Source organism: Globicephala melas, chromosome 17 (assembly GCF_963455315.2).
Source record: "Globicephala melas chromosome 17, mGloMel1.2, whole genome shotgun sequence".
Taxonomy (NCBI): Eukaryota; Metazoa; Chordata; class Mammalia; order Artiodactyla; family Delphinidae; genus Globicephala; species Globicephala melas.
The window spans coordinates 71,366,934-71,389,031 of NC_083330.1; the positions used below are offsets into that span (position 1 = coordinate 71,366,934).

At 42.8% G+C, this 22,098-nt stretch overlaps 1 protein-coding gene across 6 annotated transcripts in view; it reads right to left on the reverse strand.

The window, feature by feature from the left end:
- The window catches only part of DNAAF11 (dynein axonemal assembly factor 11), an 80,058-nt gene extending 58,753 nt beyond the window's left edge, over window positions 1-21,305 (reverse strand). For all 6 annotated transcript variants that reach the window (XR_009559657.1, XR_009559658.1, XM_060287617.1 and 3 more), the window contains exons 1-3: window positions 21,157-21,305; window positions 10,978-11,145; window positions 6,649-6,726 (exon numbers count right to left, since the gene is read on the reverse strand). Coding sequence is in view for 4 of the 6 variants with exons in the window: in XM_060287617.1 (XP_060143600.1) it covers window positions 6,649-6,726; window positions 10,978-11,145; window positions 21,157-21,166 (256 nt within the window). In the remaining 2 variants the exon portion in view is untranslated. The remainder of the gene's footprint in view (window positions 1-6,648; window positions 6,727-10,977; window positions 11,146-21,156) is intronic.
- Window positions 21,306-22,098: the final 793 nt, after the last annotated feature.

The following is a 22,098-nucleotide window of genomic DNA, read 5'->3' on the forward strand; positions in this document are numbered from 1 at the left end:
AAAGCCATCAGGGACGCAAAGTAAAGGAGGAGTAGAGAGGCGAGCGATAGCTACGTTGGTCCAGAGCAGAGTGGTGGAGCCCACACAGGATGAGGACGGTGTGCAGAGGGCTGCCCTGTGCTGGAAGCCGGGGCCCCAGCAGTGAGGGGCATCCCAGGTGCAGGTGGTCTGGCACGAGGGCAGGAGCCCAAGCCCAGTGAGGAAGGCATCCCTGCAGAGAGGGATGGTGGGTAGGAACCTGGGCAGGATGAAAAGAGCATCCACACCAAAGACAGCCAGCCATGGGGTGTCAGTGCAGACAGGATGGTACCAACAAGGAAGGGCAGCCTGACTTGAGGAATCAGAGCCCAAGGAAGGTAGGGAGGGTGTCCTCACATGACACCCAGCAAGAGGCATCGGAGACCAAGTAGAGTGAAGAGGGGTCCGCAGGGGAGCAGCGCCATGAGCAAGGTGTCAGAGCTCGAGGAGGGCGAGGTGGATACCCTAACGAGGGCTAGCGTGGGGATTGAGAGCGTAAGCCAGGGGAAGAAGGCGCCCGCGGAGGGGCCCACCTAGGGTTGGGCACGGAGATCAAGCAGGGCAAGGAGTGTGAGCCATGGACGGGCCGCGCGGAGCGGTGTCAGAGCTCAAGCTGGCTGAAAAGACAGTAAAGAAGCCTAATGCCCTGGGTCAGAGAGGAACGTCCCAGCCAAACTCTTGCTGAGTTCCTCACCCACAAAACTGGGTGGCGAAAGAAAGCTGTTTCAAGGCACTGAGTCCTGGGGTGTTGTTTTTTTTTCACTGCAATAGATAACTGGAACTGTGAGGCAAATAAGCTAAAAAATGAACAAAGTTCAACAAAGCTACCAAGTGGGGACGGGAACCGAATCCCAGGTCTGCCCAGCTGAAAAGCCTCTCTGAACCTGTGCACTAGAAGTTCTCTTTGCCGAGGTCAGCTGTTTATTACTAACGTATCATCATGACCATGACCATGACCATCACCGCAAAACTCTCACGCTAAAGCTCTGTGGGACACAGTGTTGCGTCTCTAAGCACAAGCGGTTGTAGTCATACCCTTGTGAGGGGTGAGCTGAGGCCTGCAATTCCTACATGGATGGAGAGAGCCAGACCAGCCATCCTCTGGTGGGAGGAGAAAGGGGGAGCAAGAAAGGCCAGAGGTTAGACGTGGGTCAGCAGGCACGTGAGCGTGACCACTCCCCCCAACAAAGCGTTCATTCAAAACACCAGTCACCATAGATGGGCCCATATCCCGTGTCTCATTATGATATCCCGTTATGTGACTCGAAAACATAAGCAAGGCGGATAGACAGGGATAAAGAACCTCGGGGGCAGCGAGTGAGAACAAAATCTGCACCTGCCACGTAGGAGGTCAATAGACGATGCCTAAAATGAGAGAGTAGAGGACGCCTGGTGTAAGCAGGTTACTTGGAAACATGCAGCAGAAGAAGGAAGGGGAGTGGATGGCGGTCGCCTCTAGGGGGCAGGACTGGGGGGTCTGGCGGCATTGACAAGAGGTATGTTCTTCAACACGAGTATAGATATCACTTTGACTTTTGAGACTGTCTATTGCGTTACTATGGTAAAATATGAATTATTGAAAAGCCGAATAACCAAAATGCACAAGAACAAATAAATACTTTTATAATATTCCAGACTCAGCTACACAGGTGAAGGAAATTCAGAAACTTCATATCTTCAAAAATAAATTTTAAATATGTTGGAAAGGTTATGAGATTAAAAAAAAATATATATATATTTTCAGCATTCAATTTGTCAATACACAAAATAGGCTCTTAAGTGTTTTTTTTTTTTCTCTTGATCCAGAATTTCATTGGGGAGGAAAAGGTCCCAATCAAATACCTCAACTGGAAACAGGTAATTTGTACAAAGCTGTTCAGAACAGTTCTATTCACAAGAGCAAACATAATTAAAAACACTTCAAGCACCAAACAATAAGGAGTTATTTAAAGCACATCAACATATTTGATAATTCAGTCATTAAAGCATAGTGATGTGAATGAACTAAGCCACTATATGAAGAATGAATATGAAACTAGACATATAAATATAATTAAGTTTATATCTCTGTGCCTGTATGTCTGTTTTACAATGGCCAAAAAAAAATGTTAGATGGATTTTATGAAGTGTAAAGATATATTTGGGGTAGTCTGACTTAAGATACAGGTTACCTGGTATTTCTTAAGTCGACTTTGGGAGACTCTGAGAGATATTTTAATTATGTTTTTCTTCCATATGAGAAAAGACTGACATTTGAAAGACTCCAACAAGCTCAAAAATTCATATAATTTTTGGATTTTGCTGTAATTTTGTAGATGCAGAACCCTCCAAATGTTCATTACATTTTTCAAAGTGATGAATCTTAATTTTTCTTCTACTAGGCCTACACATAAGAAATTAAACCACATCTGCCATTTGAAAGAACTATTCTTGCTGAACTAGACAGGCTTGAGAAAACCTCCCTCCTTCAACTGAGTCCCACCCTTCAGCCCCTGTTCTGTGAAGCTCGAGCTCAGTGGCCCACGGGGGTCTAAAGGTCACTGAAACCAACATGCTGATTTCCCAAGAGGGAGAGTTGACACTAATAGAAACCCCATCTCTCCTTCCAGGTTTTAAGGGTGGGAGAGGAGGGGTGGGATGGAAAAAAATCTTGGTGAATTCACAACAAGGAAAAAAGAAAAAGAAGGATACAGTTATGTTTTGCCATGCAGCAAAACAAACAAAGAAAAATCCAACTTACGTTTTAAATTATACTGAGATTTACTCAAGTATGTGAGCTGAGTATATATATATCCAACTTCCTCCTCTCTTCCTCAAACATTTAAAATTAAACAACAAGTGCATATTTGCCAAAAGATAAGACACCCATCCCTCCCTACTGCCCATCTCCCCAAACATATCCTCAGACAACCCTGAGCCCGGTGCATCCGTATTAGAGCTGGAAGGCAGAGGACCAAAAGGAAGAAGTGTCCACTGTGGACCAAGTTCTCAAAGCTCAAAAAGACGATAGTGACAATACTGTCCTCTAGTGGTTGGTGGCCGACACATACCGCAAAAACAGAACTCCACATCCTTTCAGATACTGCTTTCTTAATGAAAATAACAAGCCAACTGAGAATGAGAGTTTTAATTATTTCTCTGACATTATAGATAGATATTTCACTACTAAAAAACATAGATATAGAGCAATTTTTTTTAAGTTTTCTTTTTTAATTTATTTATTTTTGGCTGCGTTGGGTCTTCCCTGCGATGCGCAGGCTTCTCTTTGCAGTGGCTTCTCTTGCTGCCGAGCATGGGCTCTAGGCGCGTGGGCTTCAGTAGCTGTGGCATGTGGGCTCAGTAGTTGTGGCTCACGGGCTCCAGAGCACAGGCTCAGTAGTTGTGGTGCACGGGCTTAGTTGCTCCGCAGCATCTGGGATCTTCCCAGACCAGGGCTCGAACCCGTGTTCCCGGCATTGGCGGGCGGATTCTTAACCACTGTGTCACCAGGGAAGCGGTAGTGCAAATTTTGTTATTTCATTTGTTCACATGTGGATATGGTAACAGGGCTGGAGAGTGGTAGCTGGGAAAGAGCAAAGGCTCCATTTCTAATGCAGAAAAATGCCAATAATGGAAAGAACCGTCTCAGTTCCAGCACTGATGATGGTTTGGGGGCTTTGACAGTGATGACATTTCAGGTTTTGAGGATGAACATTAAAAATGTATGATGAATATTTATGCCCTTATTGATACATGACCTTGATGGCCCCTGAAATACCGATGTCTACACTAGGAGACAAATAGGCTAAAATCCAACAGGACTTAAATAATGTCCTCCTAATTTTAGCTCTTGGAAGATGGGAGTGGGGTGGGGAGAGGAGCTTGCCTGCCTCTGCCCCAAGCCCCTGCCCACCCACACAGAGCCCACAGTGGCCCTGCCAGCCAGGCCAGAGGCTGGATGTGGAAACACCACCTCACAACTGCAGAATAAGGCCACACAGCCACCTAATCAACCAAATTCTTTGTGGTTATCAACAGACACCAAGTGTTATTAGACATTTTGAACAAAAATAACAGCACAGAATAGAAGCCTGCAAAGTAAAATAGGAAACCTCCCAGAATAACAAGACAACGAGGTTTTAATCGCGGTGATGGTTTCACGTGTGTGCATATGTCCAAACTCAACGAGTTGTACGTAGTCAATGTGTGCAGGCTTCTGTGCATCAATTGTACCTCAGTGAAGTTGTTTAAGAAAAAATTGTGCTCTGAAGGACACCAACAAGGAAGCTGACAAGAAAACCCTCAAAATGGGAGAATACATCTACAAATCATTTATCTGATCGGATTCTAGCGTTCAAAATAAAGAAATAAGTCTTACAGTTCAGCAGTCAAACAACAGATAACCCAGTTAGAAAATGGGCAAAGATTTTGAATAAAGAAGATTTCTCCAAAGAAGATATACAAATGGCCAATAAGCACATAAAAAAATGCCCAAACTTATTAGTCATTAGGCGAATGCAAATCAGGACCACAATGATATACCACTTCACACTCACTATAGGATGGCCACTATAAAGATAAATAAATACATGAAAACTGAAAATGACAACTGCTGGCAAGGATGTGGAGAAATGGGAGCCCTCGTAAACGGCTGGTGGGAATGCAAGCTGGTGCCGCTGCCAAAGCAGTTCCTGAGAACAGTGAGACGTACAGTTATCACAGGACCCATCAATTCCAGTTATCACAGGACCCATCAATTCCATACCTAGGTGCACTAAGTTAACTGAAAACAGATGTTTATGCAAAAACTTGTACATTAATGTTCACAGCAGCTTTATTCATAGTAACCAAAAAGTGGACTCAACTCAAATACCCATCAACTAATAAATGAATAAACAAAATGAGGTGTATCCATACGATGGAATATTATTCAGCCCTAAAAAGGATTAAGTACTGATGCATCCTACAACATGGATGAACCCTGAACACATTAGACTAAGAAGTCAGAACAGGGGCTTCCCTGGTGGCGCAGTGGTTGAGAGTCCGCCTGCCGATGCAGGGGACACGGGTTCGTGCCCCGGTCCGGGAGGATCCCACATGCCGCGGAGCGGCTGGGCCCGTGCGCCATGGCCGCTGCGCCTGCGCGTCTGGAGCCTATGCTCCGCAACGGGAGAGGCCACAACAGTGAGAGGCCCGCATACCGTAAAAAAAAAAAAAAAAAAAAAGTCAGAACAGACGACCATGTATTGTTTGATTCCATCTATATTACATGTTCAGAATGGGAAAATCTATGGAGACAGAAAGTAGATTAGGGGTTGTTAGGGGCTAGGGTAAGAGGTGAATGGGGAATGAATGCTAATGGATATGGGGGTTTCTTTTAAGGTGATGAAAATGTTCTGGAATTAAATAGTGATGATGGATGCACAACCTTGCAAATATACTAAAAACCTGTGAATCGTGTATTTTAAAATGGTGTATGTAAGTTTATAATACGTAAATTATATTTCAATTTTCAAAATACTAAATTGTCCAAATATTTCCATTCAGGAACATTTACATGTTAAATTTGAAGCACATTAGAGAGATTAAATGTAAAGAATAAAATTATTAAAATTAGAACTTATATGGACTATATTTGTATCCAGAAACCATAAAGAATCCATAAAGAAAAAGATTGATAAATTGGAGTATATTCATTTCAGAAGTAAGACTTCTGAACAATACCAGCATCATGACTGAAATAAAAGTAGTACACTCAAGAGAAAAGATTTATAACATGTATAACAAGGTATTAATATCTGGAATGCACAAGAGCACATGAAGAAAAATGAGTAGAAAAATGGCCAAGAGATATGAAGTAGTTATTCACGTAAGAAAAAAATATTCAATAAACATCTGAAAAGTTATATGGAAGATCAGTAATAATAAGTGAAGAGCAAATTTTAAAAATTACTAGAGAACAATGTCTTCTAATCTTCAGAAAAAGATTGCTTATAAAAAGCGCTAGTGAAGTTGGAGGAAAATGGGTATTCACGTGGACCATAGGTACAAGTATATATCAATACAACCTTTTCGGAGAACAAATTGGCAATATTTTCCAAAATATGCATATTTAAACCCAGGAATTCCATTGCTAAGTATCTATCCTAGAAAAATATTTACACATGTACACAGAGTGAAACGTATTAGGATGCTCATTGCAGCCATGCTTATTATAGCAAAATATAGAAACCACCCAATTGTCCATCTGCAGAACAACAGTTGGATAACTCAGTCTACAATCATTCCATTAGACAGCCTTCCCCATCCTTCCTGGATCAGAAGAACAAGGTAATTTTATGGAAGAAATTCATTTTGAAAACAATATTCATAGTATGATCCCATTGATACAAAGCAAAATGTAACAAAACTACCTTCTATACACCAAAGCGTTAATACCACTGCCTCTGGGAAGGAAACTGGGTTAGGAAGGGGTGAAGTAGACTTACATTTTTGAATTTGTGTATCTTGTTATCGTTTGACTTTTTACAACAAGAATTGACAACCTAAGACTTATGTAAAATGTTAATTTGAAAAGTCTACCTATTGTTTAAGCAATACTGTTGAAGTCTAAGTTTAATTAACAATAAATTATAAGAAGAAAACCCTTACCTTCCAAATTTTCAATTTTTTCAATGTTGTTTAAAGCTAAATTCAAATATTCAAGTTTCTTGAGTTTGCTAACATTTTCTGAAATATACAAAGAATGGAATTAATTAACCTTCAAGATAAAAGACATTTTTATGTAATCTTATGAAAACGGTAACGAGAATCTAAGGATCATTATGGTTGTCAAAACCATGTTGCTTTTTCAAATCTGTACCTCAGAAAGTAGGCAGATTAGGGGTTGTACTTCAGACATTGTTGGTTGCCCACGCAGCATCCATTTCTCCCTCTGTCCTTCCTAATGGAACCAACCCATTTCTGCTCATGTCTCTACCCAGCTCCAACTCCAGGGGGGTTAGGCTTAACCAAGCTGGCCCAGCACACGGCAATCCCATGTCCCTGGCTAGTGACAGCTCAGGAGCCCAGGCTTAAGTCAACCAGCCTGTGGCAGTCTCCTGGCAATTGTGTGATGCAGCAGAAGGCGTGCACACCAAGTACTCCCAATCAGATGAGGAGGAATGATCTGTATTTCATGCTTGCGGATTTCCTGTCTCTTTCTCCTACTGGATGTTAAAAAGGAAGGAAATACTATCTTTACTGGTACTCATAGTCATCTTGCAAACCTGAGGGAACCAGCTGTAGGATGAAGCCCACTGTGACTGGTGGAGCATAGAGAAGGAATCAACCAACCCTGGAGACTGGCCTATCTCTAGACTTATAGTTGGGTTAGATGCTAGATTTCCTCACTGCTAAGCCATCCTGAGTTGTGTTTTCCTTTACGTGAAGCCAAAATCATCCTGATACAGGATTATTGTTTCTAATAAATATGTAAAGGCCATATAGGCAAGGCAAAAGCATAAATAAGTCAAGGAATCGCTGAGGGGTGGGGCCCTTTAAAAACAGTAAATAATACCATAGCTTACATTACTGAGTGCTTATTACATGCCATACAATTTTCTAAGCATTTTGTGTATTATCTCATTTAATCTTCATAACAATCCTATGAAGTTAAAACTATTGTCGTCTCCCTTATGCAAATGAGAATACCAAGGTGCAGAGGATAAATCCACTTGTTCAAGGTTAAGTGGTAGAGCCAGGAAATCTTACTCCAGAGCTTGGCACTAAATCACTACACTACACTTTAAAAGAAGAGTCCTTTCTAAGATGACATGAATGTAGAAAACCCTGCTAAGAAATGTGCATTTGGGGCAGGCTGACTTAAATAATGCTTCCTCTGGACCATTTTTCGGGATATTATGACGGTCAAACATGATGATTTATAACCGTCACCCTTATCACTACTAATATTTCACCTAAAATTTATAAAATATCATGTATTTCTTTCCACAGAATTCCTGAGAATAACAGTTTACCTCTCCGAGCCTCAGTTTACTCATTTTTTAAATGAGGATTGTGGAATAAATTACTAAAGTTTCTCTCAGCAATTATATTTTTCTAAGTAATACTGATGTTTACAAGAGTTCCTCTAGGCAATACCTGAGCATTTGACAGTCATAGACTTGTAGAGCTCCATGTGCCCAAGATTATAATACAGTGTCTAGTACATATCCTGAACAAAAATACATAAAGTTATTATTGTTAAAATTGCCAGCCCACGATAAAATACCTTTCCTTCTCCACTTTCGTTTTATGTATAACGCTGTAAGTGCGAAAAGAGTCATCTGGTAGAAAAAAAGTTAAGATTTGTTTTGTAAGGGTTTCCTAAATTAAATTAAATTAAATCGAGAACAATGGGTCAAACTGGTCAGGAAAAAACAAAGCTCTATAAGTAAAAATATGCAGAGCTTCTTGGGCAGCAGGAAGGGAGTCTGCGTTCTCGGCCAAACCAGCCTGGGAGGAGTTCTCACCAACTTCTATAACCAGATCTACAAACTTGTACTGGACCAAACCCATCCCCCAGTTCAAGCCGCTCTGAGGCGTTCAGCTTGGGGCTCATCGGGAAGCTGTTACCAGTGCAGATTCTGGAAGCCCACCCCCTGAGGCTCTGAACCAGTAAGTCTGGGGTGAGGCCCGAGCCCCATTTTCACAGACCCCGGACAGTCCTCAGCTGACACCTGGAGCCCCACTAAACAAAGCCTGGCTCCACAGCCCACCTGGATCTCCCAGTGAGGAACACAGCTTCAGGAAAGGCAGGTGTTTTGCAAACTTCTACCTCCGTGGCCCAAGAGCGAGTCTGAATCCTAGAGAAACAGTTTTACTTGCTAAAAAAGTGCCTAAATGCCTATGGGTGGAGTAGCACTGAAAAATCCCATTATTAGGATTTAAAAGCATGTTTAATTTAAGAATACTTTGGAAGCAAAAATTTAAGCTTTCTCACAGCTCTGAAAAGGACTGAAATACTATGCTACTAATTAGTAATTGTGATGGACCCAGCTGTGGAGATGAAAATTTCGGGCACTCTTTTGGAGCTGCACAATTAGGACAACTCTTTAATGCTCTCATGCATAAAAGCTAGTGGTTTTCTATAACAGCCTTTTTAATTGAACAATGCACCAGAGTTTCTAATTTCTGGTAAAGTACAAGATGCCAAAAATAATTATCTGAAGGAAAAGAAAGAATTTTAATAAACCTTGAAAAATGATGCAAATTCCAGACTTTTTGTATCCCTAGAGCCAATTTTCAATTACCCACTAAGCTGGAGGCAACTACATCAGCAGAGTTTCTCAGCCTCAGCAATACTATCATTCGGGGCCAGGTAATTCTTTCTTGGAGGGGGCGGGGGAGAGGTCCTGGGACTGTTAGCATGTCCCTGGCCTCTGCACACTAACTGCCAGTAGCTGACCCCTTACACACACACACACACACACACACACACACACACACACACACACACACACACACACACACACACACACACACACACACAGCAACAACCAGGTATGTCTCTAGACATTGCCAAGTGGCCCTGTTGAGAAACGCCGCTTATGACGGTGGAGAGTTAATCTTACGAGCCGGCCTCTGGGCTGTAGTGTCAGAACCCACAGGGGCTGGCACTCACTCTGCCTCATCAACCCTGACTCCATCCCTTTTCCGCCAACTCTGTGTGGTTCTCCCCTCTGCTTCTACCTCCACGGGGCTGGCCTGGGGCCCCTGGGCAAGGGACGATATTAATAGCAGAGCAGCTATTTTCTCATGAGCGGGCATAAAGCTAAGCACGTCGTTCCATGTAGCTCTAATATCATGTCTGTGTGTTAGATGTTGTTGTTCCCATTTTACAGATGGCAAGACTAAGGCACAGAGGGACTAAGTTGACTGACTTAGTTTTTTGCAGAGGCAGGGTTCAGACCTGGGTCTACCTGACATTAGGGCCTGCACCTGCTCTTACCACTAAACTACACTGTAGCTTTTCTGAAGTTTGGGGGTCACTCCTCCTGCTTCCATGTGGCAGGATCCCCTGTTAGAGTGTCTCCACAGGCCTCTCTTCTCTCTGTCCCCTTAACTCATTCTTCCCGGGGGAGGAGGTGGCAATTGGATGGGGAGGACCCACTTACCTCATGGGTGAACTGGGAGAAGGAACTGGGCATGCCCAATCCCACCCTCTCTCCTGGGTCTGGAATCTCCCCGCCGCCAGAGGGCACACAGTCTCGACCCGCTCCCGCCATAAAGCAGGGGGCCTGCGTGGGTAGGGGAAGCCTGCATTGTCCAGTTCTGCATGTAAGTGGGTGGTGGGTAGGCTTAATTCTGGGGGCATATTAGGAATCTCACTTGGCTGCAAGTCTAAGCCACATTCTCCAAAGAGTTTTTATCAGTTATAATGCTGATTTTTGGATCTCCATCCTCCTGACTCCTGTTTTTACCTCTCATTTCATTCCAAACTGGAGCAGTAAGCAGGGGTGTAATTGTGGAGCCCCCTCGATATCCAATACTGAGCACAATGCCTTGCACATGTACATTCTCAATACGTATGGCAGACCTAGTTATCACAGGCTGGGATCTGACAAGGATTTACTCAGCTCTCACAGAACCCTTTCAGGTTCACAGAGTGATGCTGTAAAGCCATGACAAACTCCTGGATTATATCCACCTCTCTTTTAAACTTTTTAAAAATCAGGTTTTAAATGACTACGTCAACTAATGTGCTCCCAGCCATCAACTGGTCCTCCCAATTCCTTGATGGAGATGATGCCCAGGGCCAGGAGATGGAACAGGCACGAAAAGGTTCAGGGAAGGGTTCCATACACAGCTACTGAGAGATGGCTGTGTCTATTCCTCCATGTCATTCTTTTTCTTCCTCTAAGAATAACACTGCATTTGCCAACATTCTCCCATTCAAAATGTTAAAGAAACCATAAGAACAAAGTCCTGAAGACTTACCAATTTTTCCAATGAGATTATTTTGAAGATAGAGGATTTTTAAATCCCGGCACCACCTGTCAATATGTTCTAGTCTTTCTATTTCTTGCTGATGCAAGGAGAGCTCCTCCAGGGAAAAAATTATACAGTCGTTGTGCTCGGCATTCCGTCTAATAAGATCTTCCGTGACTGAAAGAAAATTTGTTACATATTATATCTCCATCCCCATTAAGATTAAGTTATTAATGCATTGGTTTTTCCTTGCAGTTAGATGTGAATTCTCCAGGCCCAAGTCATTTTCAAAGGAACAGAGATCAGAGGAGTGCTTCCTCCTGCTGGGAGTTTTTGTGATTCCAGGGTGACTCAGAAGAAAGATGTGATGATACATTTTGTCTTTCTTACACTGGGATCTACACACATTTCGCTGTATGGATGGAGACCAAGTTGATAGGTAATGACCCTGAGAACGTGGAATCTTGAGGTGGTATCATGTCGAACTGGATGAGACCCACTAAGTAATCCAAGACAGAGAAACCTGCTCTGGAGAGGCTCAGTTGGGCTGACAGAGGGCAGAAATATGAAAGCATCTCCATTCAACAGCCACAGCCATTCAATAAGGAAAGGTTCACCCATTCATTCATTCAATAAGGAAAGGTTCACTCGCTCATTCATTCATTCAACTGGTATTTATTTAAGTCGAGTGGAAGAGACAGGAGAGGAACACCCCAGATTTTGCACTGCAATCTTATAAAGCACTCGGTCCGTTTCCAGGAGGCATGAAAGAAGCTGCTCGCAGGAGGAGGGGTTGCGAGAGTCCCCACCCCCCTGACAAGAGGGATGAGTAGCAGTGGGCTGGTCTGATGTCACAGGCCAGGACCATAAGATGATGGGAGCACCGAGGTACTGGAGACAACATCTGGTCCACAGTGAGGGCCAAGAACAGGACACGCACCCTCTTTGTAATATGTACTAAAATCAAGGAGGGAATGACAATGGAGAAAACTTGTATTTTCCAGTGCTATTAAAAATTATTAATCCGTCTGAACCCTCACATTTTAGGTGGAATGTGGAAATATCACACGTCCATCCTACAAGATAATAAAGATTCATTTACTGCCATTTACAAGGTGCCAAGCACTGTCCTAAATGCTATGCATGTATTAACATGTGAGTATGTACAACTATTTATCTTTTTCAAATGAGGAATTGAGGCACAGATAGTTTAAATAACTTGCCCATGGTTGCGCTAGTAAGTGCTAGAGCGAGGTTTTAAGTGTAGGAATCTGGCACCTGACCACGTGCCCTGAACCACTATGCTCCACTGCCCCAAAAGTGAGGAAATAAGAGCCTCTCAAAATTTCTCAAGCTTCCTAAATGCACAAGCTTCTCTAGCGGAGACAAAGTTCTTCACAGCACCTTCAGCTGCCCCACTTCTGTGCCACATCCTTAAAAGTGAAGTTTGCCTTTTTTGAACAATGTGAAAACATGTACGAACTCCATCATTTGTGTGCAGTTAGCTGAACCCTCTGCTACTTCCGGTGGTAGGAGATGGGGCTACTTGCAGTGACAGTTCTTTGGAAGAAAGACAAGGGAAATGCAGAGGCATGTAGATATTAGGAAGGAATTATGTTGATCCATATCTCCTAATCATGAGAATTAAGATGATAAAAATCACTATTAGTGGAAAGGGGTGGGGAAAGGTGGGGGAGTTGGCATAAATAACAAATTTACACACACACACACATACACACACACACGTGGGAGAGGAGGGGCTCAGATTCACTCAGCACAACAGGGAAGTCTGCCCAACAGCAACAGTTATGCACAAGGAGGATAGATTAAATGAAAATCAAGAGAATCACAGAGGAAGGTAGAACTGTGAAGGTCTGGAATTTCCCAGCAGCCCTTTTCTGAACTCTTCTATATTAAGCAAACTGCTGTGTGGCACATTGTTTTCATAGTTACATATTGTGTAACTCAGGAAACTGCTGTTACACAATACTGCCTCACCTGTGATGGCAAACATCTGTGCAAAAACCAGGGTCCCCAAGAAGAAATGTGTCAGAATACCTACATGGTGTATGGAGATTACAGTGTTTCAGACTTTGAAATGGGAAAACATTTTGTTGTTTTATGTACTATGCAACTTAGACCAAACATTCTTTAACTCCAAGGAGCACTGTTCGCCTTTAGAAAGTCCTACTCTAAATAATACAGCACTGCATTTACAAGACAGCACTCTAGGGACTTAAAAAGGCTTTGGAAGCATTAATATGTCATCATAAGACTATTTCAAGACAGATGGTATTACAGTGCCTATCACATGGTATAGAAGAACATGCCAAGGTACTTACTATATGAAATATACTTTCACTTCCTTATTTTGGAAAAATTCAAACAGCAAAATACAGGATTCAGATGGACTGTGAGAAGTGTCTCACCTATACAAGGTCATAACCAATATGTGAATGAGGTGGTTGATGAACGGTACTAACAATTAGAACCACAGATTCATACTTATCTCCCTAAAAGAATTCTGCTGTGGATTCCAAAGTTTTAACCAAAACTGATGAGCTACCCTAGGCTTCTTTTCAATTCCTTAATATGGCTGGGTTCTCAATAACTTGAGGGAGTTTCAATAAAATGACTTTGCAGGGTAGGGGGGAAAAGGGCAAGAGGAGAATTTTCTGGAATACTAGAGGTTGTCATGTTGTGTTTACTATGAAAGAGATTTCAGTGTATTGAACGAGGTTCTAGAAACTCGCAAAGCCAACAATTTAGTGTTCACCCTTCAGGTTTTATATCATGTTTTGTAAACAACCCTCTCTTTCTTGCTGGATTAGAATAAAATCAGTAATATATGTTTCGGGCAGATTCTGCAGAATTTGTAAACATCTTGAAAGATCTAGTGGATACATATATGAAACAGATTTAACATAAATGAAGGGGTTACAAATAGGTGAAGATTTCATCCTGTAGCATCTGAACTTTTTCCTTTTATTGTTTTCCATGGGCATTTTAAGCAACAGGATTACTCATTTGCCCTGCCTTTTCTTACTGACTCATGGTTATCATGAGCGTTGGTGGCCATACTCTACACCCTGATCCCATGACACTGTTAGAGGCACTCACGCAGAGTGTGCTGTTACAAAAACAGACAGGGTGTACGGGGCAAGTACAGAAGAATACAGAAAGTACAGTGAGTACAAAGGAGGGAGTGATCCATGCTACTGAGTGACAAGAAGAAGGTCAAGCGAAGCATCATGGAGAAGAAGTCCGGGCTGGATCTTGAAATGTGAGTAGATATTTGCCAGATAAACAAATGAGGAAAGGGCACCACAGGCTATGGTAGGTGCTACTGTGCCCAGTTCCCCCCTTCAGGCCTGAAGGATTACTTCCTGCTGCTGGGAGTTCTGCCAGAAGGCAGCCCTCAGCTGCCCACGGTGAAGTCACCCCAGCTGAAGAAACATCTCAACCAAGGTCACGCCCCTTCCCAGGAAAGTCCACATCCAGTGATCGACTGATGTGGGGCTAAAAGGGCCCAACCCTCTCACCCCAACTTGGGAAAACGCAGAGGTCCGTTCCAAGTTCAGAGCTCCTTCCAATTTCCAGGTTGGTTGGCTAAGGCCTTTGTTGAGATGCATCCCAGCCCTACCTCCCTCTCTTGCTTTTTTCCCTACCCACTCCAGTGACACTCCCTAATAAACCTCCTGCACACTAGCCTCCATCTAAAAGTCTGCCTCCCGAGGAACCCAACCTGGAAGGGTGGATACCGGAAGTGGTACACAAAAGCAGACGTTAGCTAACGTGGAACGTTGAATATTTGTTCCCCGTTGATAGTAACCTCCCATGGTGAAGGGTATGAGCGAGATCTCTGGGGCCTCCTTCATAAGGGCAATAATCCCAATATGAGGGTTCTGTGCTCATGACCTAATTATCTCCCAAAGGCCCCGCCTCCTAATACCATCACCTCGAGTGTTAAGATCTCACCATATGAATTTTGGTGGGAAACAAACATTCAATCTATAGCAAATGGGATATTAATGGAAGGGAACACACTGGTAAGTGTGACACATCAGGCATTAGGGAAATATGGGGGAAACTGTAACTTTAAGGACAGCTGTATTGGGTGGCTGCCACTACACAGTTGACAAGGTAAGGCTGAGAGTGACAATTGAACATTAAAAGCTAGGTGTGAAAACCACAGTGCTACACTGATAGCATATAAAGAGGTTTTCTCCCTGAAAGCAGAGGGCAGAGAACCAGGACACGGAAAATCATTAAATCATTAATGATTTAATCTAATCATTAAGTCATTAGAGTAGCAGAGCCCTCAGGTTCCAGACACGATGGAGTCACAGGCACAGGATTTACCCTCCAGCCTAAGATAACTAAAAATCAAGACAAAATATAAGAAAGTGATGCTTTTTTAAAAAAATTTGTCATTGGGAACTCAAAAGGAGGAAGTATTTTGAACAGAATATAACATGAAAAAAACGAGCATATCAAAATCTGTGGGGTGCAGCTAAAACATAACTTGGAAGAAATTTATAGCACTAAATGCCGATAGCAAGAAAGAAGAAAGGTCCCAAATATCAGCTTCTTCTTTGAGAAACTAACAAAACAAAACAAAACAAATTAAACCCAAAGTAAGCATAAGGAAGTAAATAATAGAGGCTATAGCAGAAATCAATGAAATGGAAAACAGAAAAACAACAGAGAAAAATCAATAAAAATACTTTAAAAAAATGAAACTGAATTTCTTGCCAGACTGATCAGTAAAAACCTGACTATAAGCAAACAAACAAACAGAAACACTTGCAGCAAGCTAGGAAGAGAAGGGAACTGACCCAACTTGATAAAGGGCATCTACAAGAGACCTGCAGCTACCATCCTACTTAATGGACAAAGACTGAATGCTTTTCCCGACATCAGGGAAAAGGCAAGGATAGCTGTTCTCACCACCTCAACATTGTACTAAAGGTTCTAGCCAGATTCTAGCAATAAGGCAAGAAAAAGAAATAAAAGGCATCCAGATAGGAAAGGAAGAAGTAGAATTATCTCTCTTTGCAGACGGCATGATTGTCTATGGAGAATATCCAACAAAATCTACATCAAAAGCTGGTAGAACTCATAGCAGAGTTTAGCAAGTTTGCAGGATATAAGATCTATAATGCAAAAGTCAATTATATTTCTACATACCAACATCATTTACAATGGTGTCTTATTAAAAAACTGAGTTAAATGGATGACAGAATAACGTAAAACTTAAAATTAGGGAAACAAAAACGTAAGAGGAAAGTCTATGTGAACTGGGGTTAGGTAAAGATTTCTTGGATGGCACGAAAAGCAAAATCTATAAAAGAACAAGTTGATAAGCTGGACTTCAAAATTTTAAACTTCTGCTCTTTGAAAAACACTGTTAAGAGAATGAAAATATAAGCCATAGATGGAGAGAAAATATTTGCAAATCATATATTCTATAAAGGACTTATATGTAGAATATATAAAGAACTCTTAAAACAATCATAAGAAAACAAATCATACATAAGTTTGAGTGGACAAAGGTTTTCATTTTTCTTTGGTAATATCTAGGAGTAAAATAGCTGGGTCATAGGATAAGAATAAAATTTCCATTAATTTTGTTTACTACCGTTTGTCTATTTTGTTTCCTATTGTCTTACCTTATGTTTTCTACTACATTGATTTTAGCTCTTGTACTATTCCAGGTTTCTATTTATTTCTGGTTTAATTTGTAATCTTTTTCTAGTATCTTAAGGTGGAACCTCAGGTTATTTATTGCCTACGCGCTAATTTCCAGAACCTGGGAATATGTTACCTTGCCTGGCAAAAGGGCAAAGGGACTTTGCAAATGTCATTAAGGGTAAGGACCTTAAGATGGGGAGAGTACCCTAGATTCTCCAGGTAGACCCAATCTAATCACACACAGCCTTAAAATCAGAGAAACTTTCCTGGCCACGTCAGAGATTGAGATGGAAGAAGAAGAGATGCATAGAATGAGAAGGATTCAACCCACCATTGCTGGCTCTAAAGATGAAGTAAGGGAGCCACAAGCCAAGGAACATGGGTGGCCTCTAGAATCTAGAAATGGCCTTAAGCTGAGAACCAACAATGAAATGAGGATCTCAGTCCTATTACTGTAAGGAACCAAATTCTGCCAACAACTCAAACAAGAAAATGCTCCTCCCCTAGAGCCTCCAGAAAGGAACACAGTCTCACTGACACCCTGATTTCAGGTAGGGTGAAAATCTACAAGAGCATCTACAAGAGTCTGATATAGGGACTCTATATCAGACTTGTGACCTGCAGAACTGTAAGCTTCTAAATTTGTAGTAATTTGTTATGGCAGCTGTAGGAAACTAACACACTGCTTTAAAGTCTTTGTGTGCTAATTTCAGCACCTCTATCATCCTGGGATCTGTTTTTATTAACTGCTTCTGTTCTTGATCATGGCCACATGTTTCTGCTCCTTGTGTCTAGCAATTTTTAATTGTAGGCTGGTCATTATATTCTTCTATTGAAGCGCTGTAGAAAGTCTAGATTATATCACTGTCCTTTAAAAGGAGTAGAACTTTATTCTGGCAGGCAGTGAAAGTACTGACAGAACCTTTTTTCCCTGTTAGGCTTGACTGTATTTTTTGTTAGAGTGGATCTATTTTAGTTTTGAACTTAGCCCTAGAGCATGGCCATTACTCCAGGGCCCAGTACTTACTGCTAAGGTATGGTTTTCTTGGGGGTCTCAAATGAATACTTAAAGGGCTCAGCAAGGTCTTTTAACTCCGGATGGGCCAGGACTCCTGTGTCTTCCAGGACTGCCTGACCTCTGGCATCTCCATTCCATACTCTGCCCCACAGTAGGTGATCTCTTTCAGGTCTCTCCAAGTCTTTGCTACACATGCTCAGCCAGCCCTTGCCTAAATCCTATAGTAAACGTCCCCATGAAGTCTTCTTCCCTCCCCCATTCCATACTGTACCTCCTTCTCTGTATCCTACCCCATAAATTACAGCAACTTCTGCAGCTCAGAAGGCTAATTTCTGCCTTAGCTCTGCAAGACCACTACTTTGCTTGAATTCTATCTTCTTTACTGCAAGTAGGAAAGTGCTTCTACAAAGAAAGCTGGGGTGACAGTGGGGTATGACTTTTGCATTTCCCTTCTCTCAAGGAGCATGGTTATGTCCTACTTGTTGTTCCTGCCCAATTTCATAGTTGCCTACAGTGGAAGGTTAAGTCCAATACCAGTTACTCTATTATAGCTGTAGAAAGAAGCCCTAAAATGTATCATTTTTATGACTTAGCACTTTAACCAAGTGTTTCCAATGACCTGTCTCAAGAGAGTTTCTATGGTACTTATGTCAGACAGTTATTGGGAGGATTAAGTGCCCTATGCATGTAAAGCATTCAGCAGGGGGGTGGTATGCTCTCAAAGGACTGGTTAAGAAGAATTATGCACATGTTTAAATTGTTAAATTTTCAAGTGCACTGTCTGAGCAATTTCACTATGACCACTCATATAAACTTAAATGAATATAACAGTCAAAGTATTTTAATTGTCTTAAGGTACAGAATATTTGTCTAAGCATTCCTCTTTCAGTTACATCAATGAATAATTACAGAAAGGAAATAGCTGTTCTAGCCTTAAAGCTATTGTCAAATAAAGTCATTAAGTTAAGAACAAAGTTAAACAAATTACTACACTCTTTAGTAACCAGTTCAGTTTGAAAATTAAATTAGGCCCTCCATTAAAAAATAAAACAAATTAAAAACACTCTATTTATCCATAATTAAGTGTTTTGCTTATTTCTTAAACTTTGTCTATGTGCTTGGTATGTACATATATGCAATTTCTTTAAAGGATGTTTTTCTCGGAAGCCCATCTTTCATCAAAAAGCTTTTCCTTATATAGCTAAAATGTCTGTGAAAAGCACTTAGCGATTGTTCATAGGCATGTGATGAACAATCCACATGGTATCTAGCAACGTATCTCATCTCAATTTCAAAGGGCTTGAAATTAGTGGTGAACAACACTGTCCACCAAATGAATTAAGACTTAGAAGTATGAAACAAGAGACGTAAAGTATTTGTTATAAGCAGTTGATGAAGTCTACAATATAATGGCAATGAATAAGGAGGATGATTCTAATGGGAGTTTCCTAGTCAAGGTGAACTGAGAGGAATTAATATAAAACTGATTTTTTCCACTATGTGCCTTTAAGAAAATGAAGACATTATGAAAGGCCACTGAGCTGGAGCCCCAAATTTAATTCTAACCTATCACATAACAAGTGCAAGGTTCGGGACCAGATGCTTAAACTTTCTGCATAACAGATTCCATCTGTATGGTTTTACACGTGGCATGGATTAGAGACCGCTGAGCACTCTTCCAGGGATAACATCCTATGGCTCTGTGGGTACTTAACTTCCCCCAGCAAATGCATACACAGATCATATCTCCATGAGACTAATCACCCTAATTTGATACTCACAGTAATACAAAATGAATTCTATGTTAAATTTTTGTTTTAGAAAAGAAGCTCATTCTTCTCTAAATCATAATCTACACCAGACTAAATGTGCAGAGAAGAACTAATTCTTTCATTTTCCCCTAGCCACTGCCCCTGGGCTTGACACTGCTCTCCCTGCGCAGATTCTGACAGAAAAGTAGTCTCTTTGACTTTCAACATGAGAACTTGCACTACGACCTCTCTTCTCCTCACCAGACCTTCCCTTACATTCAAGAGACAGCGTAGTAACATATTAAAGAAAGCCAGCCCTTTCAGGTTCACATCCCAGATACATCACTTACTGTGTGACAATCGGCAAGTTGCCTAACCTCTCTGTGCTTCAGATTCCTCATCTGCAAAATGGAGGTGACAGTAGTGTCTATTTCATAAGATTTCTGTGAGAACTCCAGGAGTTAACACAGAGAAACCACTTAGAACATTGCCTAGAAGGCAGCAAGTACACGACGTACTTGCTGCCATTATTAAGCCATTATTACCATCTTCTCTCAGAAGCCCAAGTTTTTTCTCCTGATGTAGACAGTTCAGAACTGTGGAAAGAGCAGTAAAAAGAATCTTGTATCTTAGTCTTGACTCTATAGTGACTGATATTTTTAAGCAAGTGTTTGCCTTCTTCCTCAAAGGGAGAAGCTCCAGGAGGGCCGGCCCACCTGTTTGTTCACCACTGTGTCCTCAACGCCTGGCACGGGGTAGGAACGCCAATACAATTCTGATAAGTTAATGATTTAACAAATGAAGGTGGACAAGATTCAGAGACAGAGGGCAAAGGATAATCCACAGAAAAGTAAAAAATGTTGATGAGCAAAAAGAAAAAGAAAAATCTGGGACCACAGTGTGGGGATGAGGGGAGGAAAAGTGTGAAAGGAAACAACTGGTTTCCGAACGAAGTGTTAACATTTAAAACCACCAGCCCCCTCCACCACCAGGCTGTCAGCTCTTCCAGGGCAGAAACCCCATCGTCCACCACGGTCTCTTGATTTAAAAGTATTCACTATAACACTTTTACAGTACGTGGTAAATTCGGTGGAACTGTATAAAATTGCCACGTGTAAAGGTCAAAGACGGTGTCAATACTGGAAAGGTTCAACCTGGTATAATTGGTTCAATCTAACATAAATAACTGTTAATCCTGCCAACTCAGTCTCTTGGTACATTTATAATCACATTTACAACACCGGCTGTCTGTAAACGTCCTATTATTGCCTACGTTTTGGAGGTGAGGAAGTCTCACAGCTGATAGGTGCCGGAGTCGGTTCCCTCAACCACCAGGCTACACTGCCTTCCCAAAGAGTCCGAGGGCTGTGGTTCAGAGACAGCGACTAGCGCACGCTGCAGGCAAGGAGATGCGCGGGCTCGAACCCGGCGTGTCTGACGCCCAAACCCTAGACCTTCCACTAGCCAGCCTTTCCGTCAAATCCGATGCTTTCCTCCCCCGCCCCGACGCCCACCCCATTTTACAGAACGGGAACCTGGGCCTGGCCGGGGCCAAGCTGCCCCGCCAGTCAGCGGGCGACATGTCACTGCCCGGTCTTTAGAGAGCGAAGGGCTAGGCCGGGCTGTGGTCCCGCTGGCGGGAAGGGGCGCCGAGGGTCCCAAGAGGCCCGGGACGATGCCCAGAATGGGGACAATCGAGGGCGGAAGGTGGGAGAGGGCGCTTACTCCGTCCCATGGCGCCTCTCGGGTTCGCGGGCCCAGGAAGCTCGACCAGGACCCCCAAGGACTCCCTGGACGCCTCCTAGTCTCTCCTCCGCGCGCCCGCACCTGGGAGCCATGGCAACGGGGATTCTACGGCGGCCGCGCGGGGCCAGGCGGGGCCGCGTTTGCCGACTCAGGAGGAGCAAGGAGGCGAGAATGGGCAGAGGAGGGGTTCCCCGCGAGGACACAGGGGCACCCCGCAACCCAGACCTAGTCCTCCTCCACGTCCCCACCTTCCACCTTCGCAGACTGTCTCCCTTTCCCCAGATCAACTGGCCAGACTAAACAAAGAACCAAGGGACCCTCTGTTTCCTGAGGGGAGCTGCTTCCTAGGCGTGCCTCTTAGACCGCCCTTTACTTTTTTTTTCTCTTTGTATTTTATTTAACGCCTTCCGGAGCCAGAAAATCTGGAATCGGCCCACACTCCATTTCCCAGAGGTGTGACCTTAAACTTCCTTAACCTTAGTTTCCACCTGTTAGATGAGTGCTAATAATAACTTCCAAGGATCATTGTGAAGCTTTTTTTTTTGGCGGTACGCGGGCCTCTCCCTGCTGGGGCCTCTCCTGCTGCGGAGCACAGGCTCCGGACGCGCAGGCTCCGGACGCGCAGGCTCAGCGGCCATGGCTCACGGGCCCAGCCGCTCCGCGGCATGTAGGGATCTTCCCGGACCGGGGCACGAACCCGTGTCCCCTGCATCGGCAGGCGGACTCCCAACCACTGCGCCACCAGGGAAGCCCCGTTGTGAAGCTTTAATGAGATAATCTGAGTGAATGAAAGACACTTTTTTAAAACAGCAGACTCAGTATTTAGGGGATGGAGCAGGCTACCCAGGAAAGGTGCCCCATTCTTTTGGACATTGGACACTTCTTCATTTTGGGATCTTTTCACTAAAATCTAGGATAAGA